This window comes from Gavialis gangeticus, unplaced genomic scaffold, assembly GCF_001723915.1.
Source record: "Gavialis gangeticus isolate Ggan-Ray unplaced genomic scaffold, GavGan_comp1, whole genome shotgun sequence".
Lineage (NCBI taxonomy): Eukaryota > Metazoa > Chordata > Crocodylia > Gavialidae > Gavialis > Gavialis gangeticus.
In genome coordinates this window covers 16170891-16183567 of record NW_017729001.1, presented here as the reverse complement: position 1 = coordinate 16183567, position 12677 = coordinate 16170891, and the positions used below count along the sequence as shown (strand labels likewise).

Below are 12677 nucleotides of genomic sequence, written 5' to 3'. Positions count from 1 at the left end.
CCTTTTTTTTTTTTTTTTTTTTAGACAAAGGGGTATGATCTGGACCAATAAAATATTTTCACTTATGATCTTCTACTAGTGAATCAAAAAAGGCAACTGTACAACAATCTTCTTTGCATAACACCATTCATGCTTGCTCTGTCAGCTGAGCAAGCCTCCAGTTGCTTAAACCCAGGAGAATGATATCCATTCACTCACCTCTCTTTTTGCTTTGAGAAGGAACATTTCATCAGTTTGCTGGAAAGAGCATTTTAGGGCCTCAGATGGGTTCTTAAGGAATTCATCATGGAGTGCTATGTTAACATGTAAATGAGTTGCTGCATAATTAGCGGCATCCACTCCACCATGGCCATCAAATACAGCAAAGTATGCACGATCAATGTCATCCTTTTGACAGGGGAGACAGGCAAAATGTTCAGAAATAAAAGTTAATTGCCAGACTTTATTTGATTCAAGCATATAAACGCAAGTCTATATGTGTATGCGAAAGCTAGAGTGTGCAGAGATGTTTGCTCACACTACGCTAAGTTAACACATGTAACTGACTTCCCTTGGGAACAAAAGGGAAGAGAGTGGCATGGCTTAGCAAACAGACTTAAAGAATAGGTATTAGGACTCCCAAGCCCTATTTGGGACTCTTCCACCAACTTGTTGCTGTGTAAGCTCAGACTGTTTGCAATCCTTGTGTAAAATAAACAGAACATATATTTCACAGGAGCATTAGGTTACTTTTCTTTGTTTATTGCTGATGATGTAACACCCCTGAAATAGACTACAAATTGAAAAAGCCAGCTGGGGGTGTTGTTTATTCCTACTGCTTTTTCATTAATTCCCAGGTATCCTCACCAGAATGCTACTTCTCATTTTTGCACCAATTCTGCAAAGGCGGCAACCCCACCTTCTAGTTCCCCTCTCCAGCCGCACACCTTGTGTGGTACTGTACTTCCACCAACTGTCTGCTATGTCAGGGAACTAGTTAACCCAAGTACAGATATATAGCAGATCTTTGCTTCAGCACAAATTTAATAATGAGCAGATGGCAATGAATCTTTCATAGCACTTCCTACAGCTCCTCAGCTACTAAGCCATTTGTGACTAGAAGTATTTGAATACTATAACTGACCTCTCTTGACAGAGTGAGTTCTGACACAAAAACTCACCGTCATGCCAAAGAGCTGGTTGAATTCCAGGAGAGAAACATGCCTGTCCTCCATTTTTCGGCGACTATTGCGTATAGCATGGATAGAAACAAAGAGGAAGCGCTTCAGTGGCCTCAGCAGTGGCAGTTGCTTCTGCCATTCACAGCAGATGTCCCGGAGCTTATTAAAGAAATAACGTTGCAAGGAAACTCCATCCAGCACTGACAATACAAAGACAAAAATATAACTTGGTTGTACATTTGAGCATGAATGTATTCATTTTTCTTCTTTCTCTTATCTACCCCATCATTTGCCCCTTATTTTTTCCTGCAAGTTTCCTTCTATAGGATTATGTGTACAGTCTCAACATAAATCTATCCACGCAGGTCTCTGAACTAGATGCTGATCTCCATCCCTCCCCATAATCCACTGATTTTAGAAAGAGGAATGCTATGGTTATATAGTATGTTGCGTCCAAAAGTCATCAACTTGGGATAACATGGAAATCATTATTCCCAAGAGGTTATTTGACTCTTGCCAGGTATCTGAGCCCTATTTTTCTTAAACATGTGTCAATTTATCTATATGGATCAAATTTCTGGCAGGAGTTGAGTAAACTCTTGAAAATAATGGCAATAATGGGCAACAGTACAATATTACGAGAAACAAAAATCTTTCCTTCATCAGTTTACTAGCAGTTACTGCTAAAGTTCAGCAGGCTATCAAACAGCTAGTAGCTCTTAACAGATACAGACTAATGAACATCACTATAGGGACCTAAATCTGTTTGGAAAGTTAGACATGCAATGCCCATCATAGGGAATTACAAGTCCAGTATGCTATGCATATTGGTGGAAATTCCTTTATAAAAGAAAGTAACTGGGTGTGGGTAAGGATAGCCTTTAAAACTGTGAGGAGGGTTTATTTCTGTCCTGGACACAAATATTAACCTGGATTAAACCGGACTTTTGTCCAGCTGAACTATATTCACTGAAAACAATGGCCAATTTTGGGGTCAGCTGCGCAACAGCCCAACAGAGCCAGACTATAGTTGATCTTCATAGTTTAAGCTATTGTTCTCAATCATTTTCACAGAGGGTGGATTATAGTATGGTAAAACCAGAAGGGATAGAAGAACATCTCTGCCATGTTGCCCTTTTGCCATTACAGAGCAGAATTACACCACCATAGACTGTAAAATGAAAAGCACACCAGACACTCAAATCCTTTCCTGGACACATCTCAAATGTGATTAATCCAAGTTTACTGTTCACCAGACTGAATACTGTGGTATTTGTGATCACAACTAGCTTAGCAAGGCAGGGTCTCTCAGAGTATGTAGCAATTTAAAGTTTTGTTGTGAAAGCAAGAACTCAGTGATGAATCAACTGGTTTAAAGAGCTTAAGGGGAATATCTATACAGCTAAAGCATGTTGCTAACCATCCAAGTGCTTTCTATTTTAGTCAATAAAGAACTTCAGAGTTGTAAACTACCTTCTCTATTTCTATGCTATAGTGACTCTTGCTAACACTGCTAACATTAAGGCTGTCTCAGAATTCCCTTTTCAACTCCAGTTTCTCAAGCATTTTCATTTCATCCAGAACACTGGATGTCGAACTTCACATAATTCTTTGTTCCTGAAGAATGAAAAGAATTTTTATTTATTACATCATTGAATCACTTTTGATTTGCTTATATTCAAAACTTTAATAAGCACGGTATTCAAATTCTGCTAATGTAGTGAATGCACTTCTCAGCCATATTGACATATAACATGATCACTACAGAAGCTGGACTATATATACAGTTAAAGAGAGTTTAAAATGCAAAATTGTTACTCTCCAAGACTGAGGATACATTTCATTAACCAACATTCCTTATGCATTTAAATTCCGTAGGCATTTAAATAGCGTGAATGTAGGTTAATAAATTCAAGTTTTTTAAACATATTAAAATATATTTACTTGAAATACCAGTGGTATTTTCGTCTATCATAATACTTGTCTAATCCCCTGCCCAAATTCTTTTAAAAAGAGTTGTTAAAATAATAAATCAATACATGCTAGTTACATGTATTACATTAATACTTACGGGATGAGATGCTACTGTGCTACATACTGTATACAGTGAAAGATGCAATCAGAGCATCTTGCATGGAATAGTTAAAGAAGATTTTAGCCCAGCCTTGGAATTTCACTGTTTTTATTGAAGGGATTTATGTCTGTGCAACTCCTTGAAGCATTAATGATTACATGGTAGCTAGAATCCATCAGCAGGAGTGAACAAGGCAAACATGATCTTGCCTCGAAATCAGGTGAGATATTTCCAGTAGAAACAGAGAAGTATTACTGACATTGTGCAGGCACTTGGCAAATCATCACCTGAAATAAAGCGCAAAAAACCTGGTCGCTCATGTCCAAGAAAGACGCATTCAAACTGGAGGGTGCAGAGAAGATCTACTAGGAAGATCTGGAATACTATCTTATGAGAGGAGCCAAGAAGCTTGGCTTACCTAAACTGGCAAAAAAGGGGTCATAATTGTTCCCTATAAATATACCAGGTGAGTGAATACCAGTAAGAAGGGGAGGGGCAGAAGAGAAGTGTGTGCTGAAGAACAATATTAACACAAGAACAAGTATGCATTGGTGGGATCCGAATAAGTTTAAATGTCTATTAGAAGAAGGTACCCAACTATAAAAAGGAATGGGGTTCTGGAACAAGCGTTCATTAAGGAAGAGTGGGAGGCAAATAACCTAACTAATTTTAATGTGGTGCATGATCAGTTTATGAAAGCGATTATGATCATTTGGTTGCCTAAAGTGCTGGGTGCAGAATTCAGTGACCCAGTGTCCCTTTCAGTTCTATATTCCTTCTGCCATTTGCAGGAAAGCAGAAGAATAAACAATGGTAAAAATCTCACAAAGATAACATAGCTACATCAGGACACTGGATGAAAGCTACTTATTTGGCTTTTGGAAAAATGTCTGTCCTATGGACATTTTACTACTCGCAATTCCTAAACAGTGATAATCTCTTTTTGGGATATGTCAGATATAAGATCAAGAACAGGTTCACTGATCCAGGGTCCACACTCTCCAAAGTTACCTAGAGGCTGAGATGAAACAAAAAAGCAAACCCAGTAAGCACAAGAGAGCATGCAATCTTGCCATGTTGTCATGCTGCTGCATTTCACCTCATAGATGAGAGCACTAAAATTGCTGAGGAGAGCCATACAGACAGACTGCAGATCACTCTGTTGACAAGGTCTGTCAGGTACTTTGGGATCTTTCTAGATGAAGGGTGCTCTTGTAAATGCAAGGTCATCAAGATCATCATCACGCAGTTAAACAAAAGGACAGCAGTTAGGAAGACAGTTTACTGGAGCATGAAAATAGAATGCAGTAGGATTCTCTTCTTTATGGCTTCAGGGAATTTTTGCTTTAATCACTTTAGACAGTGCAAGTCTAATGAATTACTGTTTCTCTCATCAAGCCTTATTGTTCCACTAGTTGTTCCAGAACACCTCTGGTTGAAGATCCTTACTGTGTGAAAGATCAGCACCTGAAGTTCCTTCAATCTTCTTTCACGCCAGGAACACATTCGCTCATATACCTCATTTTCTGTTTGGCAGGCGAGGTCCTTTGGGTAGGTGTGATATCTTTTATTCGACCAACTAAATAGTTGGAAAAAAGTTCTTTGCAAACTTTCAAGCACAAACACCCTTCTTCAGGCAATCATTTTCTGTTTCACACCACCACCTCCCACAATTTTGCTCCCCTGCTTTTATTAGTTATGTAAGCTTTATACTGTTAATGGACTGAGTGCAGAGTACCAGTTATCCTGATTCAAGACCTTCAGCGCTTCTGTTTAAATTGATGGAATGTTTGCCCATCCTCTTGGATGGTCTGCTTTTCTGGCATCTCTTTCAGATTCATAAGAAAGCCCCATATTTAAACATACTCAAATTCTACATGGGAGCAATAACAGATCCACAATTTCTACTCAGTGATTTCCCAGCTTATCTGGCTACACAGTTCTAACTTCAATGACCTCTACCCCCAGAACACTCAATCTCTAAAATTAAAATCAACTGGATATGAATAAAGGCAAACCTGCATGTGTCATTGGCAGGCAAACTGTACCTCCGTGTCTTCGTGCAACAGTTTACTACAGGGAGTACTTGAGAGGCCCTAGGACAGGGGTCAGCAACACCTAGCACGCATGCTGAGCATGGCACACAAGGCCATTTTGCTCGGCACACCACCACGAGCCTGGGATCCAAGCAGCCGCTCCCAGCCACAGAGATGCTCCCAGCAGGAAGCTGGGAGGCTGCAAGCGCTGCTGCAAGCAGACTGGACTCCATGGGCCAGCTGCAGCCAGGAGGCTGCAAACAGCTGCTCCGGGCTCCAGCATGTTGCCACTCTGGCAACTTCCAAGGTAGACATTGTGGGGTTTTTGGCAGTCTGGCTAAAAAACGTTGCCTACCCCTGCCCTAGGGGGTATGCGTGGGCAGGCAGGGATGGAGTGCCACCACCAGAGCCATCAATCCCTAGGGGTGTGCGGGGCCTGGGGCACATCAGCCCAACTGGAGGATGCGAGGGGCAGGGGAAGCTCACACGTGGTGGCTGACACTGCTCCGCATTCAGCTGCGCACCACTCAGCATCCAGCCGCTGGGGGTACATTGATCCAAAAGGGTTGAAAATCCCTGGTTTACTAGAAAGAAGATTCAGCCTGGAGGACAGCAGTCAGCAGGACCAAGAAGGCTTTACTTTCCAGCCAGACTCTAAAAGACATCTGTTAGTAGGGGCTCCTTGGGAAAAAGTGTTTGTTATATCCCCTCCCAACCAGTTCTACCTACTTTGGAAAGTTGCAGCAATTGGCTCTGGATGATCCCGACGTCCTGTAAAAATGCCTCACAAAGCATGGGCAGCTCGCACCCTTATTCTCCTTTCTAGACAGGCTTTAGGTTGCAGCAGTTTGTAGAATATGAAGGCCAGATTTGCTCAAAAGGTCAGAAAATAGTTGCAATCTGTAAGAAGTGACTAAGAATACCACAGCTTTACACACCCTTACTACCTTGTTGCTACCCTTACTCATATGGGAGAGTTACTTTTAGTAGTACCTTTGCTTTTGATGAGACTGCTCATAATATAAGGTACAAATCAAGTAAGTACAGATAACAAAAGCTAGGTCAATGGGACAGAAGATGGTATTGTCACATATTGACAATATTCTCTGGCAGACTGGAAGGCAGAACCAATAGCTAGTTCTATAAAGAAGCACATGAAGCTCTTCATGAGAAATAGCAACACTAAACTAGGCCAGTAATGTTCCAAAATTACTTTAGGCCTTGAGACTTTCTAAAGAAAATGCCGGCTCTTAGCTTTTGACTGGAAAAATAACAAAGCAATTCTTCTGTTGCAAGGAACTCAGAAAAACCATAGCAAGTCAAAAATGTTTTGAACACTTTGAATTTCTATTTGAAATCTCTTGGTTTATCTTATGAATCATGTTTACAAACCTAACTATGCTGATATAGCACCCATAACACCCTTGAAGGGATCTCACAGCACTCTTGCTGAGAATCACTGTTCAGCCTTCTAAGTGGCCTGCAGTTTTCAAGTGCCACAGCAGATGGAGCCAACTTACAATATGAACTCAATTCTGAGACATGATGCATATAAAATGAATAGCTTCTAGTGTTTACAGTGGAATTAGAGAGCTGCCAATACCTCAAGAAAACTGTCTATTTAGAAACAATTGTGTTTATTTTTTTCCCTTCCCACATTCTCTGTTAAAGTCTACCACAACATCATTTTTATGTGCTCTGGAGGAGGAGAGCAGCACTTGCTATTTAGATCCCAGCCAAATAGATATGAAACCAGTTCTTTCCATATGAAGAGGGGGACGTGATACTACTTTGCAAGACACATGAAGGAGGGAGAGAATATATTTAGGGTACTGGAACAGGCATAAATCTAAGTAATGGTTTGACACTGAAAACCCGATGCAATGCATCAAGACTTGCGGATACTGTAACACATAGCCAGTGGAATAGTCTCACAATGAGAGAAGTGGAAGCTCCATTACGTGGGTCATTTAAAACAGAAGTGGAGATAGCTGTAGTAAAATGTGAAATAACAAACACTGTCTCTTCATCCAGGATGGACTAGGTTAAATACAAGACATTTTCTATGCTTAACTTCCAATTCCTGAAGCATCCAATCCCCAACTCAGTTTGCAAACATCAACAGGAAATTCGGTAAAATGCAATAGTCAATATTCTAGTGACTTAAGCATGACAGAAATGTCTCTTACATGGGGCTCAAATAATGCACAATTGTATGGTGTTATTTCTGCCCCAGTTTCAGCAGGCCGTTATGTGAATGAAGGCACTAAACAGAAAGTTTAGTGGTCAAGACAAGTTCACACACATTATCACCTAGTCCTTTCTCTGGAGACTGACACAACAAACATTGTTGAAAAGCTTGTTTTCTCAGACTTAATGCTAGAGTTTCAATATAATTTGGACTACAGGTGCTACTATCATGACCCTAAGTGTGGGCAAAAGGATTTAAATAGATTGAATTCAAGATGCTTAACAGATGTGGAGTATACACCTCATTGATTCCACTGCAGTCTGAAAGGCACATTAATAAACTGCCCCAGTTCAACATTTTGAAGTGAACAATTTATTTTTTTTTAAGAAACAACTTTTTATAATTTTTCAGAACGTTTAACATCTCTTAACTGAAAACTCATTTAGCAAGAGAAGAGCTTTCTTAAACCAGCTACGTGTACTTGGATTCAACTCTGATTTTCAGGTAATGGGGGGCTTTAGCACTTTATGGAATCAGATCCAGTTAAGGAATATATTTGGACATCTCAAATCACTAGCTACTTTGAGAAACCTTGGCCCTAGCCTCCAGATTCTTTTTGAATCTTAAGTGCAAAACCATCCTTAATGACATGCATAACAAAAGAGCAATAAAAGCTCTTCTCCTCAGCTGCTTGCTGAAACACCCTAACCTGGTACTCTGGGAAGCATCTCAATCAAGTGTTCCAAGAGTCAGCTTGTGGAAAGCCACAAAGAAATCTACTTACAGGTCAACCTCTGCTGGTCTCCCTGTTCTTCGTCCACACCTGACTTCTCAAAAGTAGACAGATCAGTTTGTAGCACTTCATCAGTTGCTGCATGGATCAGTGCTGCTGTAAGAAGAGGGGGTGCATTCCTGCTGGCAAAAGAAAGGAAGAAAGAGCAAAATATATGGTATTAGTTTAAACTGAGTTGTTGCCTTCATTTGATGTCAGCAACATTGCAGCTCCCGAAGCTGGGAAGCTCTAGGAGGCACCAAGAATTCTGACTCTTAAGTCAGGAACCTAACTCAAAACCAGCCTCTGAGTATTTGTGATATGTAGAGGCTTTTACAAAGTTCTCAAATCTAACACCTGCTTTCTTGAAAATGCAAGGTTAGGAGGGGCACGAAGTACAATTTGAACTGTTCCCTCATTCTTACTCTTTCAGTCCCCAGATATCACCTCATGCTCTTACATTCTGTGATGAGACTGTTACCTGTTAATATTAACAAGGCTCTGAACTCAAGCACTCAGCTCTACTTGCAAGTGTCCATTTAATTTTTCAGCTGCTCTAAAGGTAAATCAATTTACATTAGGATAGAACTATTCACAACCTCCTCCCCCTGCTCTCCACAACATATCTGCAATACAGTATAATCTCATAAATCTGGCATACTTGGGACCGAGCAGCTGCTGTATATTTGAAAATGCTGGATTTTTGAAACCCTAGTGGTGACTGGACCCAGAGCAGTGGCCACATGTGGAACAACAACGTGGGGTGGTGGATGGTGGCAGGAGCCACCACATACAAGCTTCCCCCTCTATGTACGGGGTTGGGGAGAGTGGCAGACAATTCCGGAGCAGCGCTGGATTTTTGAGAATTCCGGATTTTTGAGATTATACTGTATTTTGTTGGCGTCTTTCTCTCTCCTGAGCTCTTGCTTATAAGTAATCAAGATTTTCCTGTTAGAATCTTTATGTCTCCATTCCCTTTCCCCTCTACCGCTCCAAAGAAAAACTGAACTGCAGTGCAAAAAACATTTGCTACACAATTACTACCAACTTGAGCATGATATAAGTCAGTCAGTGGCAGATCATGCCTCACACATTCACCTCTACCATTTTAGCTCCTAGTTTCTCCTGACCTCAGGCATCACAAAGCCAGTGCAAAATAGACATACACAGAGCACCCACTGGGAACCTGGCTTTGAAGACTCAAGCCACATCCAGACAAGAGCAGCTGTGTGGTATGTGGTGCTGCAGACACGTCTACAGTGCCACATACCACACACCCAGCTGTCCTCTGCGCTGCAAGGGACCAGCACAAGGTTGACCCCTGTATATTCTGGGGTTAAAAAAATCTGCACAAAAAAAAGCAGAGTGGTGCACACAGGGACAGCGTGCATTGCTCAAAACTAGAGCCTGGCCAACTGAAGCCACACTCCACTTGCCAGTCAGGCTCTGAGCGGCAGGATCACTGCTGCTGTAGCCCCAGAAGGCCCCCAGGACTCCAGGTAAGGCTGCTAGGGCCAGCCCAGTGCTGGCCCCAGACTCTCCTACCCCACCCAGGATAACCTGCCTCACCTAAGAGAGCACCTACCTGGTACAGGCATTCCCCAGGGAAAACTAGCAACAGCACAAGGTGTCCTGCTGCTGCTTGTCCCTGGGGAAACAAACATCCATGCTCGTGTGGACACAGCCTCAGTGTCTTGCACTTAAACCAAGACTTTTGATTAGAATTCCAAAAGTTCATGACCTAAAAATCATCCCACCTCAAGAATCAGCAGCATATGCATACTGCAAACTGTATAGGATGCATGTGCAAGACTTGCAATAAGGTTTAGAAGAATGTTTTCAGACTCAAGACAAGTTACTTCCAACCTGTAATCCAAATTATATTCATGACTTGGAGTCGGTGCCAATAGGATCTTACTATGCACTTAATGAAAAAGGCCGATCCTATCAAATCATATCATTCAGATGAGTGCCTTCTGCCACAACAGAAACTTCTGTGTTCATTGGTAGACTACAGTACAGAAGCTCATTTAACCCACACATTCATAGCAACTGTGGCTTGCTTTATTTTGTGAGCAATTTCAGTACTTCAAACAGCTGGAAATGCGTTTGCAGTCCTTTCAATGACAGCAGCAGCAGCTTTAAAGCACTGGAAGAATCAGAAGCTACTTTGCTAGTTCTTGTACTGTATGGGTAAGTTTAAAAGAAGCTTTTCATTTTCCTACCCAATCCAAGAAAAATCACATCTGCTTACTAAGAACATGCTGGTATTACTGCTGACAAAATGAACAACTAAATTTTATTAGTCTTTCAGACAAGAAAATACAACCTATATGGAAATGTAACAGCATCAGGTATGCATTAAGCTGAAAATTGTCTACTTCCCTCATTCTAAAGCTGCTGCAGAAAAGCAGGAGAAAAGTCAAGTGTTAAGGCCGTGGTCTAAACAAGTTCAGAAAAAGTCTACTGAAAATGAGAGAATGCACGTAAACACTCACCCCCACGCTTAAACTTTGCCCGCTTAATTTATATTAAAGACAACATGCCTCAGCTACAGTGGCTTTTAAATAGTTTAATAGGGCATGTTAGCTAAAATTTCCTATTTTTTTTTATTAGCCTAGATATGGTGCAACAGTAAGAAAAACAGCAAGAAAAGGAGCTGAGAAACAGACCGAATTAATAAAAAACCCAGCAGATTTAAAAGGACTATGAAAAAATAGATTTAGGATCACTATGGTATGCTGAAATGGAATTTCAGATGTAACTCAGGTTTTTAGCTGATATTATAGCAGCATTCAACAATTAAAATTGACATTTATTGCAGTTCTACCTTAAAGAGCTCTGGCTCAGTGTGAAATAGGTTCCTACATAAACCTTAACACAAAGGAAATGCTGTCATTTACAAATCTGAGACATTTAGTCACAGGAAACCTGTAAAATTCCAGGCTGATTCTGCTACAGAGCTGACCCCTTCAAGCAACGGAAGCAAATTACAAATTAAAATGTCACATCCTTTTGATAACCACTTTTTCTCCAAAAAGGAAATGTACTGAAGATCCCTTAATATTGGCTCTTCTTCCTACCCTTTTTCCAATATGGCTCAACAAAAGCCCCAATAAGCAACAGTATTTTTTGCTGTTTTGCAGCCAGCAAAAACAATTGTACAGCTGCTACTGACAGGCTGCTATTTTACTGGCAAAACTAATAAAAGTACCAGATAGGCAAACAATAAAACCCCCCAAAATATGGGTTATCAGATACAGTTATGTCAGCTTCACTTTCAAGGAGCATACTGGTAAATTATTATCTATCCCCATCTAATATTCCTGTTCTTTATTCTCTTATATTAATTAGCCTCCATGGCAACAATATTTGCTGATCAATTTGAGTGTTTACAGGCACCAGCCCTATCTTTAAAACAGAGAGAGTTATGTACTATAGAAGGGAGAGAGAAAGTCTTTTCTGGAAGCGGGGGGGGGGGGGAAGCGAGACTGCATATATGTTAGCAGGTTTCAGAGGAGGAGTTGGAGGCAGACATAGTACTCAGGATGACCTGACAAAAGGTATTGGTGTCCTGCTGCAATTACACACGCAGCCTCTTTAAAACTGAGACATTCTTTTCTCTAAGCATACACAAACAAACAACCCACTCCCTGGATGTGAAATTTCTGCCTTTTAGTACAGACTTTTCCTAGAAATGAAGGCTATCCTGCTGACAGGCTGTAGGAAGTGTAAATTAGCCTTCACTGCAGTGGAGAAAACAAAAGTAGACATATTCCATGTGGGAAACCAATAGGGAAAAAGACAAAAAAAAGACTACCTTCTAGCACAGAAATCTTGAAAACAACATTTGTCAGCCTCTTTTTCACGAGGCATGAAAGACTGCAATTGCCTAAGCTCGGCCCACACAGACTACGAGTAAACAGTCCTGGAATTTCTTTGCTATAGGCTACGTCTTCACAGACAAAAAAGGGTGCGTTTAGTCAAGGCATAACATGCATTAACTATTCCACTATGTTTTTTCCAGTGAAAATGAGGCAATGCAGTTTATTAAGAAGCCAAGTCAACCACAGGTGGGTGGGCTGTAATGCTGGCCTCACCCCATTAATCGCTGGTAAACAAAACAAACACTCCCCCACCAAAAAACCTGTCTGAGATTTCATAGACATTAGGGCTGGAAGGGACCTCAGAAGATCATCGAGTCCAGCACCCCTGCCCAAAGGGCAGGAAGTCAGCTGGGGTCATTGGATCCCAGCAAGATAAAGCATCCAACTTGCTCTTGAAGGCGTTCAATGTAGGTGCTTGAACCACCTCCGACGGCAGGCTGTTCCAGACCTTGGATGGCTTTGACAGTAAAGAAATTCTTCCTTATGTCCAGCCTGAAACGGTCTTGTAGTAGTTTATGACCGTTCGACCTCATCATCCCTTGGGGTGCTCTGGTGAA

General features: G+C 41.1%; 1 protein-coding gene across 1 annotated transcript in view; it reads right to left on the bottom strand.

The window, feature by feature from the left end:
- The window catches only part of PPM1F (protein phosphatase, Mg2+/Mn2+ dependent 1F), a 35482-nt gene that overhangs the window by 6553 nt on the left and 16252 nt on the right, over positions 1-12677 (bottom strand). Inside the window, exons 2-4 of the mRNA XM_019506950.1 lie at positions 8246-8373; positions 1161-1360; positions 199-387 (exon numbers count right to left, since the gene is read on the bottom strand). Of these exons, the coding sequence (XP_019362495.1) occupies positions 199-387; positions 1161-1360; positions 8246-8373 (517 nt within the window). The remainder of the gene's footprint in view (positions 1-198; positions 388-1160; positions 1361-8245; positions 8374-12677) is intronic.